General features: G+C 35.5%; 2 protein-coding genes across 3 annotated transcripts in view; one reads left to right on the top strand and one right to left on the bottom strand.

Annotated features, from left to right (window-relative positions):
* LOC144432934 (E3 ubiquitin-protein ligase listerin-like) overlaps positions 1–27,659 on the top strand; it is a 42,432-nt gene that overhangs the window by 6,505 nt on the left and 8,268 nt on the right. For both annotated transcript variants that reach the window (XM_078121245.1, XM_078121246.1), the window contains exons 5-23: positions 538–590; positions 1,453–1,633; positions 2,679–2,852; positions 3,351–3,541; positions 4,138–4,285; positions 4,866–5,744; positions 6,621–6,804; positions 7,292–7,449; positions 11,463–11,544; positions 11,740–11,890; positions 12,272–12,485; positions 13,392–13,727; positions 19,907–20,040; positions 20,588–20,701; positions 21,281–21,423; positions 22,988–23,123; positions 23,553–23,697; positions 24,356–24,557; positions 26,643–26,880. In XM_078121245.1, coding sequence (XP_077977371.1) covers positions 538–590; positions 1,453–1,633; positions 2,679–2,852; positions 3,351–3,541; positions 4,138–4,285; positions 4,866–5,744; positions 6,621–6,804; positions 7,292–7,449; positions 11,463–11,544; positions 11,740–11,890; positions 12,272–12,485; positions 13,392–13,727; positions 19,907–20,040; positions 20,588–20,701; positions 21,281–21,423; positions 22,988–23,123; positions 23,553–23,697; positions 24,356–24,557; positions 26,643–26,880 — 3,863 coding nt within the window. The remainder of the gene's footprint in view (positions 1–537; positions 591–1,452; positions 1,634–2,678; positions 2,853–3,350; positions 3,542–4,137; positions 4,286–4,865; positions 5,745–6,620; positions 6,805–7,291; positions 7,450–11,462; positions 11,545–11,739; positions 11,891–12,271; positions 12,486–13,391; positions 13,728–19,906; positions 20,041–20,587; positions 20,702–21,280; positions 21,424–22,987; positions 23,124–23,552; positions 23,698–24,355; positions 24,558–26,642; positions 26,881–27,659) is intronic.
* Positions 16,058–19,450, bottom strand: LOC144432627 (uncharacterized). The gene is made up of 4 exons (XM_078120890.1): positions 19,426–19,450; positions 18,664–18,892; positions 18,119–18,260; positions 16,058–16,831 (listed from the first exon to the last, which is right to left on the bottom strand). Exons 1-4 carry the CDS (start codon positions 19,448–19,450, stop codon positions 16,058–16,060), a joined length of 1,170 nt encoding a protein of 389 aa, XP_077977016.1.

The following is a 27,659-nucleotide window of genomic DNA, read 5'->3' on the forward strand; positions in this document are numbered from 1 at the left end:
GATAAAAGATTTCATGGTTTGGCCACTAGGAGTGCTGTTCACAAGTTGTTCGATGGCAGCTCAGATCACTAAATATTGGTTAGTGGTCTGAGATGGCAGGGAGTGAATGCCAGCTTATTATAGCATAATGACAGCAGACACACACTACTGTAATACTCTGTTATGGACATTCAGAGTTCTTTCATACACATTTCATTCACTGCTAAGTGTCATGGCCACTGGTTGCATGAAGCACTGCTAGGGAGGGGTAAATTTAACATTGCACTTATGCACTACCACTCACTTTTGATCAACCTATAGAGAATTAATGTAATTGTTGTAAGGAAAATACATGTATAATGCATCCATTGATTGTTTTACTTTGATTCTATTGTTTTACTTTGCGTCTATTGTTTTACTTTGCTTCTATTGTTTTACTTTGATTCTATTGTTTTACTTTGATTGTATTGTTTTACTTTTGATTGTATTGTTTTACTTTGATTCTATTGTTTTACTTTGATTCTATTGTTTTACTTTGATTCTATTATTTTATTGCAGTACTTAAATGACAACCTGTTTAAACAAATACTGTCAACACTAAGTGATCCCAAGTAAGTGAATAGTCAATACACTAACTAACATTCTGGTAAGAGGTTTATTTTACTTACCCCAGGTGATAAGATTCAATACATTTTGCAGAAATCTGATTGAACATATGACATTCAATATTGTATATCAGGAATCATAAATTTTAGGTTTATAGTTAATAAGTTAGGAGTTTAACACATTTTAATAAGTTAGTATGGTTAGGGGCAGTGTGCCCTCTAAGTCAGTTTGATGTGCCACTGTTGCACACAATTTCTAGTGTCACACCAAAATTTGGTGTTCCCCTATCTCTTACTATGTGGTGACTCACAAGAAATGCCAGTTTTTATCATTTTGATTCCCAACAACAAAATTTGGCTATCACTAGAGGGCACACTGGTTAGGGCTGTGAATAACTGTCAAAACAAATCAATAGTTTTTGACCATTACTAATATTAGTGATGATGTGATTATTATTGAGGTAACAAAAAAGCAGAAATTGTCACATTCCTTCTGATAGTAATCATAATGAGAGCAAAGGGGTGGTTGGTAAAATATGGAAATTAGTCAGTAATATCAAGAAATGAGACTCATAAATCTGCCCAACGATGGAAATATACTTGTTAGAACAAAATATTTTAAAACAAATTCCTGAAAAAGTAGCCAGCAACATATTGCAGAGTAGGGGGTTGTGTTTGTTGGCTGTCAGCCCATATCGACATTCCTTGATCAGTCTGTTTTTCAGGATCACTCTTTTCTATAGCTCTAACAGATAACAGTTTTTTCACACCTAAATTGGAATACTAATCTGCATTATCACTAGGCCTGTAGTTTATCAGCACCTGTTACAGTGCATAATAAAATATTATGTGTTTGATTGTTGCACAGATCAACACCACCAGAAGAAATGGAAGCCAAGTATAACCGAGTGATAACATCATCACTGCTAGCATTCAGACATTTCCTCCTTGTCTTACCAAAACAAGAACATGAAAACCTACAAGAAACATACCGGGGCTTCCTTACAGAGCCAAAGTTGTGGAAGTATGCCAAGAACAAAGCACCACCAGTAAGACATTCTCTTTACATTGTCATATTTAAGCTAATAATGTAAGCCTTTCAAGTGATAAAATAGTGTAAGTAATGGTAAAGACAAACCAATTCAATACAAACAAGCTTTACTTGTGTGGATATGACTAAAGTACATAATTATACAATTATACCTGTAAGCTTTAACAAATTATGATACCATGGTATTTAACTTGAAAGTAAACAGTGTCTTGTACAAAATACAACTAAAACATTGAGGGATCACCAAACAACTGTGCCTATCATACACATTTTATGTTCCCCAAGAACAATTTAGATAGATAAGAAACAGACTTCCCACAGACCACTCAATACAAATATAAACACATCATCCGACCCCTACTGATACCCAGACACACACATTGTCCTTGGAACAAACAAGCTATTTAAAACCATCACATTGCAGGCTCAGATTTTGACACATACAAGTGTATTGATTCAAAGTTACAAGTGATATGTGTGTGCACATACAGTGCCTACTTGGCAGGAGTGTGGTGTTGTTTATATTTGTAATGAGTGGTCTGTGGGAAGCCTGTTTCTTATCTATCTTATAGTTCTTTGGGAACATAAAATGTGTATGATATGCACAGGTAATCCCTCGATGTTTTAGTTTTAATTTCATGCTGACACCTCCATTGTACTTCATACCATAGAGACCAAAGAGATCGATGAAACCAAGAAAATTTGAGGGGATTTACTAGCACAAACTACAATGGAAAGATACACTACAAACCGTTCTAATAGCTACCAGATACCAAACTGTAGTTATGTTCAAAAACTCGTTCTTCCCATGAACAATAATAGACTGGAACAATCTTGAAGATAGCGTAGTTAAAGCTGGATGTGTTGTATGATGCCTTCAAGACATCCATCCAGAATGATTAAGATAAGAGCCCTCTCTTTCCCTTGATTATATACCAGTTGTGTGGTCATTTGATGTATTTATACAGATACGGATACATATATATAGGATTTGTTCTGACTCTGATACACATTTTTGCATTTGACATATTTTCTTATTCCAGATCAGGGGAGCATTTTTCTCTGTCATTTCAGCAATGTGCCAGGCAATACCTCAAGTGGTTGATAATTATGCATGCAAACTTTGTCCAGCTGTTCTTGGTAATATTGATGACACAGATCCAGCTGTTTGTCAAACTCTTTGGGAGGCAGTGTTGTATGTAGTTTCCTCCATCACTGTAAGTTGTCATGCATAGACCTATCCAAATAAACACTGCCCTCATGTGGTAGTGTTGTTATTTCCTCATTGACAGTATTTAATAGACCTATCCAAATAAATGTGATAGTGTAGCAATTGCTAGTACCATCAAGGTAAGCTGTTGTAAATAGACCTATCCACATAAACACTGCCCTCATGTGATAGTGTAGCAATTGTTACCATTATGGTAATCTGTTGTGAATAGACCTATTCAAATTAAAACTGCCGTCATGTGATACAGTGTAATGGTTTTGTCCATCACTGTAAGCTGTTGTAAATAGACCTTACCAAATAAACACTGCCCTCATGTGATACAGTGTACATGTACATGTAGTATTCTATGGTTAATTCTGAAAAAATCCAAGTAAAATGTGCTTTATCTAGCTGGAAATAGGAAAACAGCATATTACACATATAAAAACAATGAAACAAGTTCACACTTCAAGACTAACTTCCATGTTATGTTTTATCACCTCAGGATTGTTGGAAACACATCAACACAAGGAAAGCCTTCCTATCAAAACTGTGGGTAATATTCCGTAATGCTGGTAATGGTTCCGCCACTGTCATCTATCCCAACTTACTACCACTACTTAGTAAAATACCAGTAGATGTCATTGGACAGGGAATAGGATTTTATAATGAATTCTTTACCAACATGAAAACAGGGTAAGTTATTTACAACTTTATTTTGGTTCATTTATATGCAAAGAAAAAGAAGTCAATAGAGAAAACATGAGAACGTAGTCACCTAAAGGTAGAGATATTACAGTAATTACTGAGGGCATTATGGCTAGCAATAGGTTCATATACAGATGCTGTTTATGTGGTCTCTATAACATCTGATTGGTTGTAGTGTTGATGTACAGAGCCGTTGTGATAAGTAGTGCATTTTATATGAAATGAACACCTCTTGGCTGGTACATTTCAGACGGTGCCGTACAGAGATCTGTGGTTCATGACATTGTAACAGCTGCTTGATTATGTTCACTTCATCAGCCCCCATGTTAAGTTTTGTTGCTTGGATCCTTGCAAAAATTGAGACTGTTTGAATTGGGTTAACTTTGGATATTTGGATTGTATGTGTATGGAGCTACACTGTATGTATACAGCGACACTGTATTATGCACTCATTGCGTACAGGTATGCAATCCAATATTGCAGTGTAGTGTAGTGCAGTGCAGACACCTAGTATGTGCACTTAATCATTGGTACATACTTGCATTCACTTTAAATTTGTATCTCATTTGTTTTTCTCTATTTAGGTTGACAACTGACAGAGTTCACAGCAGTAGTAGTGAATGTGGAGCTGTGATCACAGCATTCATGGAGTGTCTACGATTCTCAATACTACAACATTTACAAACTACAGAGGGCAGTATAACAATACAAGATCATCTCATTTTAGACCAGGTAAACTCAAAATATTTAAGATTCACACTCAAGTAACATTAAAACTACAGATCAGTATAGGAATACAGGATCAGCTCATTTTAGACTAGGTAAACTCTAGATATTAAAGATTTACTCTCACGTAGCATTTAGAGACTACAGTGTACAGAGAGCTGTATAACTCTACAGGATTATCTCACTCTGGACTAGGGTCCTCATAAAATATTGTTTATGTCATGTCATGTCATGTTGTATTTTGTCATGTTAGATTGTTGATACTGTTCTGTTGTATTTTGTCATGTAAGGTTGTATGGACTATTATGTTGAAATATGATGTCAAATTTATTCTAGCCTAGGGGAGGTTGAAATACTATGACAAATTTGTTGTAGCCTCGGGGAGGTTGAAATACAAATTTGTTGTAGCCTCGGGGAGGTTGAAATACAAATCTGTTGTAGCCTCGAGGAGGTTGAAATACAATGACAAATTTGTTCTGTTCCTTTGTGTTTTGTATTAATGTTTATTCTGATTTGAAACTTCATTCCCAAAATTTGGAAAGAAAACTATTGACAGTATTTCCCCTCCTTTATATTTCACCATCAGCTGATTCCATTACTGGAAGCCTCTATCCGTGAAGAGAAAACACAGCTGGCATCATCTCCCCTGTACAGTCATACTTCAAGTCTATTAAATCACATGGAGAAGAACATTCAGTCTGATCATCCACATAAGGAAACATACCTCAGGGTTTTAGATATATTCTGGACCAACTTTTCACCAATATGTATCAGTGTTGTTGATGAGTTAGATGAAATGTCCAAGGGACAACCATTGGAAAATATTGCATTCTTACTGGAATGTGTCAAGTCACCAAATGTTGTGCGAAAAGCAGCTGCAAAAAAATCCACCAGGGTTAAATTTACAGATGGACCAGGTATTGGTACTGGTGCTAGGAGTAAAGTGAAACCTGTTGTTGAACAGATGAATAGAGAAGAAACACCAATCAAACAGGAATTAGATGACTTAGTTGATATACAACCCATAAAAGAAGGACCACTACTTAGTCTTGTCTGCAAAGTATCCATAATGTCTCATCAATTTGCGCAGCAAAAACCATCTCAAATTCATCAAAAGTTTTTAGCAAAGCTTGTAAAAGACTTTGCATCTTCAGAGCTATTTAAAGCACTCACAGAAGTTGATACATCAGATGTCAAAGACAGTGAAGAAACAGAGGGAGAAATAAGCCATGGAGAAATTGAAAACAGAGCCTCATATGCTGGTAGTTTTTTCCACAAGATATTACTTCCATGGATAGAACAACTGGAAAACAGAGACTTGGCAAATTATGGGATAGACTGTTTAGTTGATATGATTCTTGCTGTGGTCCAGTCATGTGACAATGAAGCTGAGAAAATACCACTCTTGAATGAAGTGTTGGAGAAATGCAGTAATACCATAGTGTTACATAATTTAGTCAATAAGGTAATTGAGTCCTGGTAGATCTTCCAGAATCTGGTAAAAATCAGTTGAGAAGCTTTGTATTCTTTTGTTTTGTTTTGTATTCTTTTGTTTTGTTTTGTTTTGTTTTGTTTTGTTTTGTTTTGCAAGAATGAATGTTCTTTGACTTTGGGTTCATATTTACAAATGAAAATTTCTAAATTACAAACTTAGTAATTTACAAGATTTGTGGGTAGAAATTTTCATTTGATTTGCTTTATTTTTAACCTCTTTCATATCAACTGTGCATGGTCTGTATGTTCTCTTTGTAAATATGTTATAATACTAAGTTGCGTGTGCCTGACAACTGATCAATGTGATCTGGTTTGATGTGAAAATAAGAGATGGGGATGCAGTTGTATAATGAATGTCGTCAAATCAACTCCACAAAGAGCCATGGTATTAGTAGGATATATAACTCTGTATTAATTCGCCTCATCGCTAATGCCAATAGGGAACTTGCAATCCAGACTGAGCATGCTCAGACGCAAAGGACTATGGGATTATCTGTCGTTATCGTAATGCCTAATCTGGAGCTACCGATAAAATAAACCTCTCGCAATGGTTAGGGTGACTATGAATTGATTATTTGTGGTTACAAACAATGTAACATTATTGTTTATAATGCTAATTGATTAGTATTTATTATTGCATTTCCCATGATGCAATATTCAACATGGCGGGTTTGCAAGTTCCCTTTTGTGATAAAAAGGCTGTAACACAAAGTAGATTGATATCAATGACCTTATGTGGCCAAAGTATACTGGACATGATACAGAAAATTATCATTTCACAAAAAGTAGTGTTTGTAATTGTCCACATTTACTACATCAATAATTGTCTTCTTTTTTCAATCTTCAGGCTGTTTCCACATCAAGTGATGCAGCAATTATGAAATGGTTGAAAGGACCTGAGTTTGGAAGCAAACTAGTCCAAGTCACAAAACAGCTATGTCATGACAGTATGACCTCTGACCCTTCTGAATCAACCAATGAATGCAGCTGGATGTTAATTAGTCTTGGTCTTTCAACCAATCAAAAACTTGGTAGGTCTCAGTTTCAACTTGAAAGTAAATGATGCTTGGAATGAAAATGTTCATGTACCATTTGCAAAATACATAGTTGATCATAGATAAATTTTGAATAGTTGTTGATGTCATGGTCAATATAAATTAGGGGATCCAAAACCCCTCACCTAACCCAAACCACAGCTCCCTAGCTCAGATACAAATATGTATCTATTGTAGAGTTGGTAGAATCACATTAAAGCTAGGGAGTCTAACTCTATTCCCATCCCTAATCTAAGTCTAACCTTAACTCCCTAGTTTGAAGTTAAAAACAAAATATGTATCTATTATACAGCCAGTCCACTGCTGTACATTCTTGTCCAATCAGAAATACATGAACCTGGAAATTTTCCACATAAATTCTAGGTGACATATATTATGTAATGTCTTGAATCTTGTGCTTTCTGTTTCAAGTATTGCCAGTCATTTCCTAAGTAAACCATATCTACTACATTGTACATTTCAGAACCTGTCATAGCTGGTGAATACATGGAACAGATATTGAATACATTTCATCAGTCACTACCCAAATCAAAAGATGAAATGTCTGTCAATCAACAACAATTAGAGAGGTGTGTCAGTTTCATCTGTGATGTCATCAGTAACTTCTTCCATGCCCTTCAGGTTAGTAATAGATTTATGATGTCATCAGTAACTTCTTCCATACCCTTCAGGTTAGTAGTAATAGATTTATGATGTCATCAGTAACTTCTTTCATGCCCTTCAGGTTAGTAATAGATTTGTGATGTCATCAGTAACTTCTTTCATGCCCTTCAGTTTAGTAATAGATTTATGATGTCATCAGTAACTTCTTCCATGCCCTTCAGGTTAGTAATAGATTTGTGATGTCATCAGTAACTTCTTCCATGCCCTTCAGGTTAGTAATAGATTTGTGATGTCATCAGTAACTTCTTTCATGCCCTTCAGGTTAGTAATAGATTTGTGCTGTCATCAGTAACTTCTTTCATGCCCTTCAGGTTAGTAATAGATTTGTGATGTCATCAGTAACTTCTTTCATGCCCTTCAGGTTAGTAATAGATTTGTGATGTCATCAGTAACTTCTTTCATGCCCTTCAGGTTAGTAATAGATTTGTGATGTCATCAGTAACTTCTTCCATACCCTTCAGGTTAGTAATAGATTTGTGATGTCATCAGTAACTTCTTCCATACCCTTCAGGTTAGTAATAGATTTGTGATGTCATCAGTAACTTCTTTCATGCCCTTCAGGTTAGTAATAGATTTGTGATGTCATCAGTAACTTCTTTCATGCCCTTCAGGTTAGTAATAGATTTGTGATGTCATCAGTAACTTCTTTCATGCCCTTCAGGTTAGTAATAGATTTATGATGTCATCAGTAACTTCTTTCATGCCCTTCAGGTTAGTAATAGATTTATGATGTCATCAGTAACTTCTTCCATACCCTTCAGGTTAGTAATAGATTTATGATGTCATCAGTAACTTCTTTCATGCCCTTCAGGTTAGTAATAGATTTGTGATGTCATCAGTAACTTCTTCCATACCCTTCAGGTTAGTAATAGATTTGTGATGTCATCAGTAACTTCTTCCATACCCTTCAGGTTAATAATATATTTATGATGTCATCAGTAACTTCTTCCATACCCTTCAGGTTAGTAATAGATTTATGATGTCATCAGTAACTTCTTCCATACCCTTCAGGTTAGTAATAGATTTATGATGTCATCAGTAATGTCTGTCATGCCTGTCAAGTTAGTAATTGAATAGCTTTGTGATGTCATCAGTAACTTCCTTGTGTATTTGCAGATTCCTAATTCCCTTCTTGCCACTCAGAGCAATTCTTTTTACTCTGTTCCCCCTCTAGAGGGTGCTATATTACAGAAAGGTCCCTTCTGAGTTAAATTCACTATATTTTTTAGTGGTAGTCATTTTGTATTCACTTGTACAGAGTTTAATTACATGTGACTCAATATTTGTGTGGGAAACTGGAAGGACTTTATTCACCAAGGTAGAATGAGGTAGAACCATTGAGAAATTTCTACTCCATAGTCTGTGATAGAACCATTGCCAAATTTCTACTCCATAGTCTGTGATAGAACCATTGCCAAATTTCTACTCCATAGTCTGTGATAGAACCATTGAGAAATTTCTACTCCATAGTCTGTGATAGAACCATTACCAAATTTCTACTCCATAGTCTGTGATAGAACCATTGCCAAATTTCTACTCCATAGTCTGTGATAGAACCATTGAGAAATTTCTACTCCATAGTCTGTGATAGAACCATTGCCAAATTTCTACTCCATAGTCTGTGATAGAACCATTGCCAAATTTCTACTCCATAGTCTGTGATAGAACCATTGAGAAATTTCTACTCCATAGTCTGTGATAGAACCATTGCCAAATTTCTACTCCATAGTCTGTGATAGAACCATTGCCAAATTTCTACTCCATAGTCTGTGATAGAACCATTGAGAAATTTCTACTCCATAGTCTGTGATAGAACCATTGCCAAATTTCTACTCCATAGTCTGTGATAGAACCATTGCCAAATTTCTACTCCATAGTCTGTGATAGAACCATTGAGAAATTTCTACTCCATAGTCTGTGATAGAACCATTACCAAATTTCTACTCCATAGTCTGTGATAGAACCATTGCCAAATTTCTACTCCATAGTCTGTGATAGAACCATTGAGAAATTTCTACTCCATAGTCTGTGATAGAACCATTGCCAAATTTCTACTCCATAGTCTGTGACAGAACCATTGCCAAATTTCTACTCCATAGTCTGTGACAGAACCATTGCCAAATTTCTACTCCATAGTCTGTGATAGAACCATTGCCAAATTTCTACTCCATAGTCTGTGATAGAACCATTGCCAAATTTCTACTCCATAGTCTGTGATAGAACCATTGCCAAATTTCTACTCCATAGTCTGTGATAGAACCATTGCCAAATTTCTACTCCATAGTCTGTGATAGAACCATTGCCAAATTTCTACTCCATAGTCTGTGATAGAACCATTGCCAAATTTCTACTCCATAGTCTGTGATAGAACCATTGCCAAATTTCTACTCCATAGTCTGTGATAGAACCATTGCCAAATTTCTACTCCATAGTCTGTGATAGAACCATTGCCAAATTTCTACTCCATAGTCTGTGATAGAACCATTGCCAAATTTCTACTCCATAGTCTGTGATAGAACCATTGCCAAATTTCTACTCCATAGTCTGTGATAGAACCATTGCCAAATTTCTACTCCATAGTCTGTGATAGAACCATTGCCAAATTTCTACTTCATAGTCTGTGATAGAACCATTGAGAAATTTCTACTCCATAGTCTGTAATAGAACCATTGCCAAATTTCTACTTCATAGTCTGTGATAGAACCATTGCCAAATTTCTACTCCATAGTCTGTGATAGAACCAATGCCAAATTTCTACTCCATAGTCTGTGATAGAACCATTGCCAAATTTCTACTCCATAGTCTGTGATAGAACCATTGAGAAATTTCTACTCCATAGTCTGTGATAGAACCATTACCAAATTTCTACTCCATAGTCTGTGATAGAACCATTGCCAAATTTCTACTCCATAGTCTGTGATAGAACCATTGCCAAATTTCTACTCCATAGTCTGTGATAGAACCATTGCCAAATTTCTACTCCATAGTCTGTGATAGAACCATTGCCAAATTTCTACTCCATAGTCTGTGATAGAACCATTGCCAAATTTCTACTCCATAGTCTGTGATAGAACCATTGCCAAATTTCTACTTCATAGTCTGTGATAGAACCATTGCCAAATTTCTACTCCATAGTCTGTGATAGAACCAATGCCAAATTTCTACTCCATAGTCTGTGATAGAACCATTGAGAAATTTCTACTCCAAAGTCTGTGATAGAACCATTGCCAAATTTCTACTTCATAGTCTGTGATAGAACCATTGCCAAATTTCTACTCCATAGTCTGTGATAGAACCATTGCCAAATTTCTACTCCATAGTCTGTGATAGAACCATTGCCAAATTTCTACTCCATAGTCTGTGATAGAACCATTGCCAAATTTCTACTCCATAGTCTGTGATAGAACCATTGCCAAATTTCTACTCCATAGTCTGTGATAGAACCATTGCCAAATTTCTACTTCATAGTCTGTGATAGAACCATTGCCAAATTTCTACTCCATAGTCTGTGATAGAACCATTGCCAAATTTCTACTCCATAGTCTGTGATAGAACCATTGCCAAATTTCTACTCCATAGTCTGTGATAGAACCATTGAGAAATTTCTACTGATGTATAAGTATCCCATAACAAGTCATACTTTAGGGATTATCGCACACAAAGCTCAATAAATGAAAATACTACTGTATAACTGGAAACCCATCACTGTATCTCACAGAAGTAAATTTTTATAAAACTTTAATATCAAAATCTCAGTAGTATATACAGAAGCTGTAAGCATTGAAGATGTGAACTAAATTTGGTTAGAAGTGCGAAAATGAAGTTTAGCAATCGCATTTACACTAGACCCCCCCCCCGTCCAACAAACAAAGTTTACTTATTGAGTTTGTGTGACATTGTGTGATCATAATACATTCTAGTACTTGTAAATTAATCATACAACTTTCTATTCTGACATTGTATCTATTCAGGGTTGTTTTATGATACCAGCAGCTGAACATCTTCTGTTGACTTTATTTCAACTAAATTGTTGTAATAGTTATGGTTTGTCAGGTGAGTAGTGTACATATACATATAATTATTATTTCTGTTTGTTTTGTAATGTAATATGCACGGGATGATGGGACAGAGAAGAGATACTCTCCTGGTGAAATCTGTAAAGGCTTGGAGTGAATCCTACCTGATCTATTTTAAGTGTCACTTTGACATCTGAAATATCTCATCCACTTGTGTCTTTTTCCCCCAAAGATGTAGTAATGGAGAAATTAAAAGAGACTTGGCAAGTTGGTACAAAGTCATTGATAAGTCACAGAGGAGGTCTATTGAATGAGACAGGATTTCTATACCAGGCTGCTACTTGGATCAAACAGTCTACACTAACAACTACCTCATCTACCAGGTATAATGTGAAATCCCTATATCATAGTAGAATTTGGAATGATTCTGTAGTATTTTATAGTCTCTGGTATATCACATTTTACTTCAAGGAGAGAGATTGATAAGATAACACATTCTCACAAACTGGAGCTGATATTTCTTCTGTGACACTGTGAAATATCATCTTGATGGTGTGTGTCAGAGAGTGCTGTAAAAGGGGCTTTGGTCAAAGTTTATGAATGTGTGAATATCATTGACTTTTGTTGTCCACAGTTAAAGTGTATTTGGTCTTAAATAATTACCAGTAGTTTAAAACACCCACTAACAACAGTTATCATTATATTCTATATTACTGTCAAGTGTAAGTGCTTAGAATGCTAATATTTTATTCTTGTTTTCACAGTGTGAGGGCGCTAGCAGAATCAGCGGTTGAATTATGTGAAATAATTATTAACAGTCTTCCACAAGATGATAATGATAATGATGATGATGATGATGATAGTGATGAGAATGAAGAAAGTCTAAGAAGAAAGTCTCCTATCATTTATGCCTTACTAGAACTGATGATGCCAACAGATGATGAGTGGGATGAACATCGAATGCAGTTGCCTAGCAATGTAAGAGTTCTGTTTTTACCATTGATCATTGAAGTCAGTATACACAGTGTTTTTGGTATAGCTGACTCCACAATGTCATAGTTATTGTAATAATAGCCATGCGGTAATGGAGATAGTAAGATATTGGTGTTTCTTAGAACATTATATTGTGTACATTGCTTATTCAATATGAAAAATTTGTATTGAATAATTTCCATAATAGCATTGAAATCTTAAAATTGATGCCAACATTTGAGTGTAAATGTAATACTTGCAATTTTTTTAGCAATTTAAAAACTCTTTTTTCCATTTCTATTTTTTGCCTCAACTACAAGCTATATAGACTATTGACCTTACCATTAGGGTAACCCTATTTTTATAATGTTTCTCATTACTTTTTCATGGCAACTATGGGTTGGTTGGTTGATGTAAAAAAAAAATAAACAAACAAAAAATCATCTTCATGTTTCTCTGCCTCTCCTTTTCCTCCTCTCTATCTTCTTTTTATTGGATTCCTGGTAACAAGCCCTTTCCCAGCTTCTCTACACAATTGGCATGTTCTCAGACCCCCTTTCTTGAATAATTTCCATCATGAAAGAAATACTCTGTTCGTGAACAAGTGTCATCATCACTGCCATGACTGTACATGACATCGACAGTCTAGACACTTGCTTATTCTTGCCAGAGAGGGTGCTGTTCCATAATGAAGTGGGTGAAAATAATTTTTTTTTTTTAGATGATGATGTCAGAGCTGAAAATTTGGGTTGGTTGGGAAATGAGAAACAACAAAAATAGTGTTACCCTTATCAGTGTTTATCTAAAATATGTTATACAGTATTTGTACTAATTCTAGTAAACTCAAAAAATCATGAATTGATAGATGTATTCAACACTGAAAACTTGTTTTTTTTCTTATCCCTTATACAGTGGAAATCTACATTAATGTTGAAGAGGGTCATGACCTTTACTGATATCCCACAATCCTGTACAACTTCCTGTGCAATAGTACCAAGGCACACTTTACTTGCCATATTCTCATCTGTATTGTTGCAAAAGTGTTGTCATGGTAACAGCATACAGGATGGTCTGGAAGGTGGAGAAGCAAACCTGGAAGCTATAAATGATGCAATTCTAAAACTTGAAATGAAACATACTGACTGGACTATGGATATAGGAGATATGAAAACACAACTATTGGAGTGTGTGTATGGATTAATATGGTGTAGTAGTGAACTTGGTCTTGAACTTGGAGCAGGAGAACAGGTATTGTCAACATTTGGTAGATGAATCACAGGGGATTGTTATTGCAAAACAAGTGTAAATCTGGCATGGAACTATATACACAATGAATGAGGAACAAGTTTCAAAGTAGTATTTCTTGAAACTTTTCTTCAACTCAATATTTCTTAGATAATGTAAATGATATAAAATCACAAAATGACTCTATATTCATGGTTCCACTCCTGTCAATCAAACAGAACTCTTAGCCAATCACAACTCAGCAAAGTCACGCCTGCTTACAGCCGCCATTTTGTCCCACATTGATCGACACTGTACTAGTGAACGTACGACACGTACGTGATTGAGCTGCAGTATTGCCTTTCCAGTTTGTAACTGTGTTTTTGCGACAATTCAAACGAAAATGGTGAAAAGATGTGCTTGGGGTACTTGCAAATCAGATGAGCGGTATCTGGGCACCCAACCTACTATCCACTTTGTACCATTCCCCAAACCGAAAACGCAACTAGAAAAATGTCTGCGGTGGAGAAAGGCGTGTGGCAGACCACACTACCAACTAAATACCGACAAAATCAATAAACACAAGTATGTCTGTTCTAAGGTAAGAATTATATATCTATACAAATTTATAAATGGTTAAAATTAACTGTTACAGTGTTCTTATTTTGCATTTTTCGCCTCGTGCAAGATTGTTTGTACTGAACTTTCTGAAGCTGAACGACCCGGCGTTTGCAAAAATCGAACCATGGCCTCGATCCAAAGGGCAATGTTGTCTGCTTGAACTATTCTTCTTTTTGGTTAACATTTAAGTTCCTGGTTCAAATTTAAACTAACCCAGGGGTGTTTTCAGTAATTTAGACCCCTCAATCGACAGTTTACTCTAAAATTACTTGTCAAGATGTATGCGATGTGCCGTATTTATGGACTAATTAGAGAATATACTTCGTTCGTTGAATTAGATATTCAACTTACAGCTGTTTTTGTTTATTTTTAAAAACAGCACTTTCCGGGTTCTGATGGCCCAACTGATGTGTGTCCTGACCCGCTGCCAGCAGATGGCAGTTCATATACACCAACAAGACCACCACCGAAGCGAAAGGACAAGTGTGATGGTGATTTATCTATTGTGCAGCCGTCAAAGAGAAAATGTCTAGCGCACATATTCGACAATGATCCAGTGTAAGTGAATGTTTACATTTTCGTTTAGTAGACATGGTTTATGATGGTTCTGTTCGTCATTTGTAGTATATGTTTGTTTAAAAGTTTCAATAAAAATAAATTACCAGTGTATTAATATTCAGAACAATACAAACAATATAGATGAGTGAGTTGTATTTTCCAATGTAGAGAAAACATACATTGTAATTTGTACATCGTCATTCATTGACTTTGTGTCATTTTATGTATATAATGGACAATATATCTTATCTCTTCACTCCCCCCTCCCCATTCAATATGAATGCATATATGTAATATATACTATAAATCATTTTTTTTTCATAGTGTATCCATACATCCGCCATTGGTTAGCAGCAGTGGCCTTGTTACAGAGAGAAATGTAGGAACTCAGACAGAATGTGCTTGTAAGTACCAATGTTATTAGTCTAGTTCAAGTATAGTATACAACAGAGTTGTGATTACTACGATCATCTCCACTCACTACGTATAGTCAAAGGTACCAACAAACCTGTTATCTGGCTAACCCGCCTGCTGGGCCAAGAGTAAACAGTGCATGTCAGTAGTAATCCATCACAAACATACAGACAGTTGTAATTAGATACTTCCTTTAGACAATTGCTAATATCTACTATGGAACTCTTCATAACGTTGTCATGTTTACATCAATACTGTTGGGGTAGCACAGATTTCTTTGCTAGAGTAATGACCTCTATACATAGTGAGTGGAGATGATTGTGGTAATCGTAACTATATTGTATAGGAACTAGCCTTACAATGTTATTATATTGTGTATCAAACTGTACAATTTATAGCTCTCTTCTAAAAAAAAAACATGGAGTTGAGCAGGTGTCCTCTTACATTTGTAAGAGGACACCTACTCAACTCCATGTATGTCAAATCTATTTCAAATTTCTGTACCACCATACATTGACAAAAAAACTTGTGTCATAAGATTTCTACCCAACCGTAAATGTGTCAAAAGATAAACAGTACTTTCTTTACTGACACAAGTAGCATTCTAGACATCAATCTACACACATCATTTTTGTAAACTTATTAATCAGAAACAATCACAATCAGTTTTATTATTCATATATTTTATTGGGGCTGCAAACAAGTATGCCTGGGACACATACTATTGTGAAAGTCACACTATTACATACTATTATTACATATTACTTTTTGCAAAGGTATGGTTTTGCATACTTTTGGAAAAATGCACAGAGCTTCTGCAACATCTCCTGCATGTACTCAACATCTGGCAATATTCGTTGAATAAAAACATCTATCTGTGTAAATACAACAAAATCACAAAATTCTGCTCCTGTTACCATCAACTGGCCCTGTACTTGAGCAAAATATGGATGGGTTCTTTTGAGCACTATTTCACCATCAGGTCCTCGATGCAACATGAAATTTGGCACTTCATTCACTGCCTGGTCGATGGTAAGGTTTCTTGCACAGTATGGGCACTTACATTCCATAATTCCACACTTTCCATGGTCGCATACTTTTCCATCTGGGGTCCCACCTAAAAAGCTAAATTCTGTATTTACAACAAGACCACAGTCATGGATATGTCTGCATGTGTGTACTTCAAGGTATTTTGATTTTGCTTTTGGCTCATTGCGTTTTCCATATTCTAATGAAGCAGCTGTGATCGATTTATGTTGGAACAAACTATTCAGAAACTTTTCAGATGGAGCAGATTTCCTGTTTAAAATTCTACCAAAATTTGATGCTGTTAAACGACATGCTCGTGATTTAATCCAGGTTTCGTTGTTTGCTTGTCCCCTTGTCTCTATTTCAAGTGTCTCTGGGTCAATTTGAGAATGTTCTTTATTCAAGGTACGATACTCCTCTGGTAGCTTTATTGGTGCTGTTTTTGGGAGAGTTGTTGGTCCACAACCCATACCATCAGATACTTTAGAGGTTTTCATGTTGTTCATCTGAAAGAAAGGGCAATGACAAGTTCATTATAGATTACAAAATTAAATATTTGTGTGTTTTTATCTTACAGGGACATCACCTCTTGACCTACTTGTGCAAACTGCTGAAATGTCGAGATTAGAAAACAAACTGAAAGAAAAGGATGCCACAATAAAAAAACTTCAATCTGAGATAACAGAAAGGGACCTAAAAATCAAGAAACTTCAGCAGGATGTCACAAATAATTGTAAATTTGGTGTTGATTGTGTACTGAGAAATCAAAAGAAACTTAAGGGCCTTTTTAAATACTATACTGGAATTAGTTATGTTAGATTTTTAGCCTTGTTATAATTTCTTTTACCAAATGATACTGTGTTATCTTACAAGAAAGTTAGGACAGATATAAAAAACCTACCAGGTAAAGATTGTCTCTTGTTATGTTTGTGTCGTTTACGGCATAATTTTGGACTGCGAGACTTAGCAGTAAGGTTTGGTTTAGGACTACAGTCAGCTGGGGATGTCTTTAATACATGGATTGACCACATGTATTGGAAGTTAGGTCAAATTAGTATTTTGCCTCACAGGAGTATTATTATGAATAAAATGCCTGCAGATTTTAAAAGGGACTTTCCAAGAACTGTCATACTGATAGACTGTACTGAATTAAAGACACAACAACCCAGTGCGTTGGCCCTTAAAAGTCAGTTGTATAGTGATTATAAGTCAAGTACGACACTTAAGAGTTTAATAGGATGTGATCCGTGTGGATCATTACTATTTGTGTCTGAGTTATTTACAGGGAATATATCAGATGTACAAATATCTGAACAGAGTGGATTTTTAAAATTGTTGAAACAATTACTAGATAATGGATATCTTAACCCAGGTGATGCTATCATGTCTGATAAAGGATTCACAATTCATAAAGAAATATCTGAACTTGGCTTACAACTAAATATTCCTCCTTTTATATCATCATCTTCTCAGATGTCAGTGGCAGATACACAGATTACAGAAAAAATAGCAAAACACAGAATCCATATTGAACGCCTCATTGCTAAGATAAAGACTTTTAAAATTGTTTCAGATGTTATACAAGCCACTCTTTTTGAGAAGATCAACAGTATTTGGTCAGTGTGTTGTTATCTGACTCTATTTCAAGATGTCTTTGTGAAAGAGAAAACACAATAAACAAATAACTGTCAGGACTACTATATACACTCTGTTAATTTGTGGTGTCTTTTATTTACATATCACATCACATATTAAAATATATCCATCAAAGAGTTGTTGATTATTTCACATACCTGATAGGATAACATAGATCCCAGCTGCACTTCCCCAAAAGATGTATGTGTTGTTGGTACATCATCTGATAGAGTATATGCCAAGGGTGTTCCTTTCAGATTCTGTAATATACCTATGTCAGTTGAATTTACTTTTGGTAACCTGAAACATTTGCAAAACACAATTATAAGAGTTAATTACCCGAGTATTTAATCTGATAATACACATCCTCTTGAAGAAACCCACAAAATGTTTCTGTGTACTTGCATCAAATTATGTATTTGCTGCACAAGTGTGTGGTGTGATTCAATTAGTATTTGATGTGTTTAAACGAGACTGATACTATAGCATATTGTAAGACTTGTGGCTAGCAAAATGGCTATGACACACACATATATATGACAGATTTTAATAAATCATCCAATATTGACATATCCTTTCTAAAGAGATGCCCTCAGAAATGAAATCAAAACATTTTAACTTTTCCCAAGTATACAAAAGTTTGCAACATGAAAATGTAATGACAAAATCAAACCATAAATCATGATGGTGTACTGTTTCTTACTTCTTATTACTGTCAACCTGACAGACTATTGGTCTTCTCTTTCTTGTTTCAATGGTTGGTCTTGCAACTACAACATGATTTATTGGGACTGGTTTTATCTTTGGTCCCCTTGGAACACGCCACTGTTGTGGAATGCTGGTACAGCTCAGCTGTGCTGGTACATTAGTGAAGTTGTGTAGCTTCAATCCTTGTAGTGACTTTATCAAACCGATGACGTGAACAGTGGCCACTTAACCTGAAATGAAAATAAACAGCAGTCAGTGTTCAGTTGTTAACAAAATGTATAGACAGTATACAACGCAACGACAAGGATCGTGCACGTACAGGATCTAAGTACGGTGGCAGGATGTTTCGGATACGGGTAGACATGCAGTATGGTCGAGGTACTGGTACTTACACATACATACAGGCTGACCCTCCATGAAAATATCGACTTCATTCAACATACCGGAGTAATAATAAAATAATATCATGAAAAGTTTCCAACCAAAATCAACTCCTTTCATTAGTAGTTAGCGGAAACTATATTTGTATGATTCATGAATATGTCAGGCCAGGGCGAGATGAAAGTGATACGGAAGTTGCGTCTACGCAGTGTTTACACAACAGGCAAACACAAAGTTCAAAGTTGAAGTACGTTTGTTCATATACTTTCCTACGTACCGTAGAGGCTTACGTAGTTCTTTTATGATAACAGCTACAAATAATACAATTTTAGCAATACTGGTGAATTGTTTAAACATTTAAAAAAAATTAACTTACCCTGCCTTACAAGAACAGTTGGCATTCGTCACTTTCCTCAGTACTCGTGAAATGTCAACTTCAATTTTGTGCGGTGACTCGGACTTCCTCATTGATCGCCAGCAACGCGCCAACACTTTCAAATCATTACTAGCGTTATTTATCTTAATGTCATGAACATAACCTTGAGTAAAATAATTGAGTCCTTTATCCTGTGCCTTTGTGGAAAGACTTGAAACTCCAGGGAGGTAGGCAATTGAGATATCGTCGGGTACGCTCTGCAGACGAATTTGCCGCCATGTTTTATTACCAGAACAATGTCCCACAAACTCAAAGCTTGTGGGGCGTAGCAACAGTAACCATGGTGGGCGGGGCTTATTACGTAATGTGGAACCATGAATAGAACCCAAAGTTGACACACATTCCTTTCCCCACTATTGCTACATATAATATTATTAACATGAGAGATATTTATGGAAATACTTCATTTTATTTTGACTAGGAGCTGAAGAGAGTGTCTGAAAAACAACCTGAGATCTCCTCAGCCTGGAGATTACTGAATTCAAGTTTATCCAAAATGTTATCGGATCTAAAGGCAGGACACTGGGAAATACTGTTATCATCAACTCTGGAAAGGTAGAGTAGATCTTAAACAATTCTGTAAACACTGTGTTTTTGAATTTTATTCAACTGATATGATAGAATATGTTCAAATGTCAATAATTATACCCTTCTTGAGTTCATGTAGTTTTGTTTTGTTTTTAATTTCATTTTGAATTAACAGCTTGAATTTTTTTCTTCAACTTTCCCCTTTGTTACTGTGTTTGTAGACTATGAGTAGGCTGAAATATGTTTGCAAATGTTTTAATAAGTGTGTAAAGACGTGTGTGTGTGTGTGTGTGTGTGTGTGTGTGTGCATACATACATACAGCCAGCTGAGGTAGGTACGTACATGTATGAGCAAGTGAATGAATGAATTAAGTCGTGCACGTGTGTGTTTGTGCGTGTGCATGTGTGTGTATGTATATATGTGTGCGTCTGCGTGCATGCGCACGCACGCACGTGCATGTGTGTGTGTGTGTGTGTGTGTGTGTGTGTGTTTGTGTGAAATCATGTGCCTTTGACGTTGATTTAATTCAGAAAGTCTAACTTACTTTAATATTGCAATCACAACTTTTTCCAGGTCTCTGAAAAATGGAAGTCTGTGGTCCATGTCCTTAGGATACATGCTATCAAACTGTAAAACCCTGAATAAACTAGAAATAGATGTCTTACAGTGTGCTGGGTCAATGGATAGGTTAGTATTATAGTTACACTTTATATCATGATATGTGAACAGCTGGTGCATACAGAATACTAGGAATGTATTAAACCAATTACCAATGAATCACTCACCATGGTAAATACGGTAAAAAAATATTTCAAAAATTGATTTCTGATCATGTTCTTAGGTAAAATAAATGTTTTCAAAAAGTGTGCAAAAAGTAAATGGACACATGATCTTTTGATGGTAGATAAAGTTATACTAGTTTGTCTCAAATAGTGCTTGCACAGTTCCTTGTAGCGTTTGAGTTATGGTCAACAAACAGACATAACTATGAGAAAAGATTTCATATGTAAATGCAATAGTTCATGTATAGCAGCTTAACATAGTTGTAAGATTTTGCCTCTCTCTACTGATTACTAGGCATATTTCAGTAAATAGTAAAACATATACTGAGTATTTGAAGTAACTTTTCAAAAACAACAAAAATATGTACAAGTTCAGGAACATGTAGAAATGTCATGTGATTTGGTATTTGATGTAATTGGTCAATGTTGTGTTGTAGGACTGTCCAATCTAATCTCTAATTATATTTTACTGTGTAACCTACAGATTTGCTGTACTACATGAATCCAGTCTTCAAACACTTGAGTGTATTATTCCATATTTAAAGTCAGAACACATTCTACAACTAACTGAAATTAACACAGCTGGTATGCTGACCAGTACAGAGGATAACATATTGTCAGTATCAGGTAGGTGTTATGGTTTGAAATGTTATAGTGTAGTCAGTATCAGGTAGGTGTTATGGTTTGAAATGTTATAGTGTAGTCAGTATCAGGTAGGTGTTATGGTTTGAAATGTTATAGTGTAGTCAGTATCAGGTAGGTGTTATGGTTTGAAATGTTATAGTGTAGTCAGTATCAGGTAGGTGTTATGGTTTGAAATGTTATAGTGTAGTCAGTATCAGGTAGGTGTTATGGTTTGAAATGTTATAGTGTAGTCAGTATCAGGTAGGTGTTATGGTTTGAAATGTTATAGTGTAGTCAGTATCAGGTAGGTGTTATGGTTTGAAATGTTATAGTGTAGTCAGTATCAGGTAGGTGTTATGGTTTGAAATGTTATAGTGTAGTTAGTATCAGGTAGGTGTTATGGTTTGAAATGTTATAGTGTAGTCAGTATCAGGTAGGTGTTATGGTTTGAAATGTTATAGTGTAGTCAGTATCAGGTAGGTGTTATGGTTTGAAATGTTATCATAGTCTATCAGGTAGGTGTTATGGTTTGAAATGTTATAGTGTAGTCAGTATCAGGTAGGTGTTATGGTTTGAAATGTTATAGTGTAGTCAGTATCAGGTAGGTGTTATGGTTTGAAATGTTATCATAGTCTATCAGGTAGGTGTTATGGTTTGAAATGTAATTATCATAGTCTGTACTGTCGATTGTTAGTAAAAGCCTGGTGAAAATATAATTTATCAATAGTTTAGTTTTAAATATTTCATTCTCATACCCATAGTTGGTCTTACTACCCAACCACTACAACATTGAAATGTTTACAATTTGTCTATTTTGTCATACTTAGGTAGTCTTACTACCCTAGGTGTCCCCAATAAATGCTTCTAGCAGGATACAAACCTCACCAAAGTACATGTGAAATGTTCAAAATTTATCTATTTTGTCATACTTAGGTAGTCTTACTACCCTAGGTGTCCCCAATAAATGCTTCCAGCAAGATACAAACCTCACCAAAGTAGATTTGAAATGTTCAAAATTTATCTATTTTGTCATACTTAGGTAGTCTTACTACCCTAAGTGACCCAATAAATGCTTCTAGCAGGATACAAACCTCACCAAAGTATAGGTGAAATGTTCACAATTTATCTATTTTGTCAAACTTAGGTAGTCTTGGTGCCATTTGTGTCCTAAATAAATGCTTCCAGCAAGATACAAACCTCACCAAAGTACATGTGAAATGTTCAAAATTTATCTATTTTGTCATACTTAGGTAGTCTTACTACCCTAGGTGTCCCCAATAAATGCTTCCAGCAAGATACAAACCTCACCAAAGTAGATTTGAAATGTTCAAAATTTATCTATTTTGTCAAACTTAGGTAGTCTTACTACCCTAGGTGACCCAATAAATGCTTCCAGCAGGATACAATCCTCATCAAAGTAAATTTGAAATGTTCACAATTTATCTATTTTGTCAAACTTAGGTAGTCTTACTACCCTAGGTGTCCCCAATAAATACTTCTAGCAAGATACAAACCTCACCAAAGTACATTTGAAATGTTCAAAATTTATCTATTTTGTCATACTTAGGTAGTCTTGGTGCCCTTTGTGTCCTAAATAAATGCTTCCAGCAAGATACAAACCTCACCAAAGATCTTATGTCAAGTGTTTTAAATCTACTGAGTTCATGGAGAGAAGAACATGAAGATTTATTTTTGTTTGGTTGGTAAGTCCAAAATATAATCTCCTTTCTGATGAATAGTGCCCTCTAGTGGTAGAAAAGAGAATATTGCTAAAGCACCTTCAGCTCTATTAGTTGATGTAAACATTCTCAAATTTTATGCCCAAGGGTTCAGCAAAGGTCGTTCTCTTCTCTTCATACATAAGCGCATGCAAGAAAATTTCAAATGCCACCATTTTTTGAGAGACAACTGCATAATAATTAATAATACCACATAATGATGATATCAGGATTAAGTATATTATAAGAATCTTTATCATCAATAAAAAGTACTAAGGTGATAAAATTTGTTTATATAGTCACTTTATTATTTTTATCACCAACCATATTGTAAGCCTGTAGTTGATTCAAAATAATCATATTAATGGAATCATAAATTTTTAAAACTAATTCTGAAAACCCTTTTTCTTTCAGCAATGTGAATGATGCCAGTGTCAATAAAATCAATTTCAACATAGAAATAGTTCAGTTGATGTTAAATGCAGTGATGAATATACCAGAGTTAATAATAACCTCACACTGGGATTTCATGATGTGTAGTCTTGTATCATATATTCAGGTATGTATCAGGGTTCTCCCTAACTTAATAACCTCACACTGGGATTTCATGATGTGTAGTCTTGTATCATGTATTCAGGTACGTATCAGGGTTCTCCCTAACTTAATAACCTCACACTGGGATTTCATGATGTGTAGTCTTGTATCGTGGATTCAGGTATGTATCAGGGTTGTCCCTAACTTTAATAATAACCTCACACTGAGATTTCATGATGTGACAGTGTAGTCTTGTATCATGTATTCAGGTATGTATCAGGGTTCTGCCTAACTTAATGACCTCACACTCGGATTTCATGTGTAGTCTTGTATCATGTATTCAGGTATGTATCAGGGTTCTCCCTAACTTGATAACCTCACACTGGGATTTCATTATCTGTAGTTTTGTATAATAGAGTCTTGTATCATGGAGTCAAGTATCTTCAGCATTCTCCCTAATTTTCTTAGACTAGTCATTGAGGTACAGCTTGAAGTGTGACAGGGCTAGAAATTGAGGTTGTGTTTGCATGAATGAAGATATTTGAGATTTGTTTTCAGCCAAGGAAAAAGAAAATATATGAATGACCGAGTCAAAGTGAACTATCATATCATATACCATGTAAATAAATGAATGACTGATGATGATGACATTGATAATGATATTTTCACCTGTATTCTCACAGAGCTGCAGTGAAAGTCTTCAAAGTTCACCATCCCTAGCTACCCAATCATTTTGTTGTGCAGTGTTTGACCTGTTATCAGCAGTCAGTGATCATATGACAAGTAATTGTACAGTTGTATCAAGCGACCAGACAACAGAGTGGGTGGAATTCTTTAGTGATGGCATTTACACAACTTTGTTCCCAATCTTTATCCTAATTGTTGGTAAGTGAACATAAAACTATTTTAGAAATACTCTCCTGTGTGTGTTTAACAGCTTTAAATCTGATTCAGTGTGATTCATTGGCAGCAGTCATTGACTATATCACCTGTAAGTCTGTAGTAGCAGTCATTGACTATATCACCACCAGGTAGGTCTGTAGTAACAGTCATTGACTATATCACCACCAGGTAGGTCTGTAGTAGCAGTCATTGACTATATCACCTGTAGGTCTGTAGTAGCAGTCATTGACTATATCACCACCAGGTAGGTCTGTAGTAGCAGTCATATTGACTATATCACCTGTAAGTCTGTAGTAGCAGTCATTGACTATATCACCTGTAAGTCTGTAGTAGCAGTCATTGACTATATCACCTGTAAGTCTGTAGTAGCAGTCATTGACTATATCACCTGTAAGTCTGTAGTAGCAGTCATTGACTATATTACCTGTAAGTCTATAGTAGCAGTCATTGACTATATAACCTGTAAGTCTATACTAGCAGTCATTGACTATATCACCACCAGGTAGGTCTGTAGTAGCAGTCATTGACTATATCACCTGTAAGTCTGTAGTAGCAGTCATTGACTATATCACCTGTAAGTCTGTAGTAGCAGTCATTGACTATATCACCTGTAAGTCTGTACTAGCAGTCATTGACTATATCACCTGTAATTCTGTAGTAGCAGTCATTGACTATATCACCACCAGGTAGGTCTGTAGTAGCAGTCATTGACTATATCACCTGTAAGTCTGTAGCATCAGTCATTGACTATATCACCACCAGGTAGGTCTGTAGTAGCAGTCATTGACTATATCACCTGTAAGTCTGTAGTAGCAGTCATTGACTATATCACCTGTAAGTCTGTAGTAGCAGTCATTGACTATATCACCACCAGGTAGGTCTGTAGTAGCAGTCATTGACTATATCACCACCAGGTAGGTCTGTGGCAGCAGTCATTGACTATATCACCTGTAAGTCTGTAGTAGCAGTCATTGACTATATCACCACCAGGTAGGTCTGTAGTAGCAGTCATTGACTATATCACCCGTAAGTCTGTAGTAGCAGTCATTGACTATATCACCACCAGGTAGGTCTGTAGCAGCAGTCATTGACTATATCACCTGTAAGTCTGTAGTAGCAGTCATTGACTATATCACCTGTAAGTCTGTAGTAGCAGTCATTGACTATATCACCTGTAAGTCTGTAGTAGCAGTCATTGACTATATCACCTGCAAGTCTGTAGTAGCAGTCATTGACTATATCACCTGTAAGTCTGTACTAGCAGTCATTGACTATATCACCTGTAATTCTGTAGTAGCAGTCATTGACTATATCACCACCAGGTAGGTCTGTAGTAGCAGTCATTGACTATATCACCACCAGGTAGGTCTGTAGTAGCAGTCATTGACTATATCACCTGTAAGTCTGTAGTAGCAGTCATTGACTATATCACCTGTAAGTCTGTAGTAGCAGTCATTGACTATATCACCACCAGGTAGGTCTGTAGTAGCAGTCATTGACTATATCACCACCAGGTAGGTCTGTAGTAGCAGTCATTGACTATATCACCTGTAAGTCTGTAGTAGCACTAAGAAATGATGACATAATGATATTATTACTAATTACATTTTCATACATGTACACAAGTTGTCTTCTTCCACTTTTGATTCAGAAACAAATCACTTGCAATGGCCTTCTTTAGTGTCTAACTAGATCTGACAAAATGATCCAAAGGTATTGAGTAAACTAAAGGTGTGATTTTAAATCAATCAAAAGTGGAAGAAGAGAACTTGTATATGAATCCCGGTGCATACATAGTATTATAGTATATATTTAATTTGTTTATTGTTACTTTTGGGGAAAATACTCCCCTAACTCTGTATCTTCTTTAGCAAAGTATTTTTGGGAATAAAATTTTATGTCATATTTGGTAAAATTAATGTTAGGATTTAATATTTACTTTTCTTTTTAGACCCCGTCATGAATGGCAATAGGATATATTACTAAGGAAAGAGTTACATTTTCAATAAAGTCTAAGTGATGTTAAATTTGTTTGTTTATTTGTTTGTTTGTTTGTTTGTTTCAAAGGTGTAACTACTCCAAAGAGTCAAGCTACTGTTGAAGATCACCTATTACAGTGTCTTTGTCATGCAGTGACTGGAATCTCAGCAGAACAGATGAAATCATCAAAGATTGTTATCAAACTCAGAGCTGATGCATCGGTACATTTACCAGACAGCCTGCAATCTTTACTGAACTATTTATGTGCCATGGTGATGACACAAAACAAAACTGTACAAGTCACTGCATACACACTTTTATTAAGGTGAGTGATTTCATTGCCATGGTGATGATACAGAACAAACCTGTACAAGTCACTGCGTACACACTTTTATAAAGGTGAGTGATCTCATTGCCATGGTGATGACACAGAACAAAACTATATGTCACTGCATACACACTTTTATTAAGGTGAGTGATTTCAATGCCATGGTGATGACATAGAATAAAACTGTCCAAATCACTGCAGACGCACTTTTATTAAGGCGAGTGATTTCAATGCCTCATGGCATAGAAGACAGTTCAAGTCATTGTGGATAAATTTGATTATCTTATTGCAATGGTGATAAAACAACAAAATATCTGTATGTATGTATGTATGTATGTACAAATCATTGCATCTATACATTACACTTTAGATAAAGCCATGTTTTGACATTTCACTTACACAACAATTATTATCTATGGATATGTGATAAAAATAACATAAAACACACCCACCTATCACAACATGTGTTGATATTTCACTGTACAAAACAATTATTATCAATGGATATGTGATAAAAAATAACATAAAACACCCCCCCCCCCCCATCACAACATGTGTTGACATTTCACTGTACAAAACAATTATTATCTATAGATATGTGATAAAAATAACATAAAACACACCCACCTATCACAACATGTGTTGATATTTCACTGTACAAAACAATTTATTCTGTTATGGATAATTCATCACAAGCCTAATCTTGACATGGAAAGTTACAATAATGTTACTCAGTGTAAGTAAATTATGCAAAGTTATCATGTTTGTTTGTTTGT

The sequence above is a fragment of the Glandiceps talaboti genome, chromosome 3, assembly GCF_964340395.1.
Source record: "Glandiceps talaboti chromosome 3, keGlaTala1.1, whole genome shotgun sequence".
Classification (NCBI taxonomy): domain Eukaryota; kingdom Metazoa; phylum Hemichordata; class Enteropneusta; family Spengelidae; genus Glandiceps; species Glandiceps talaboti.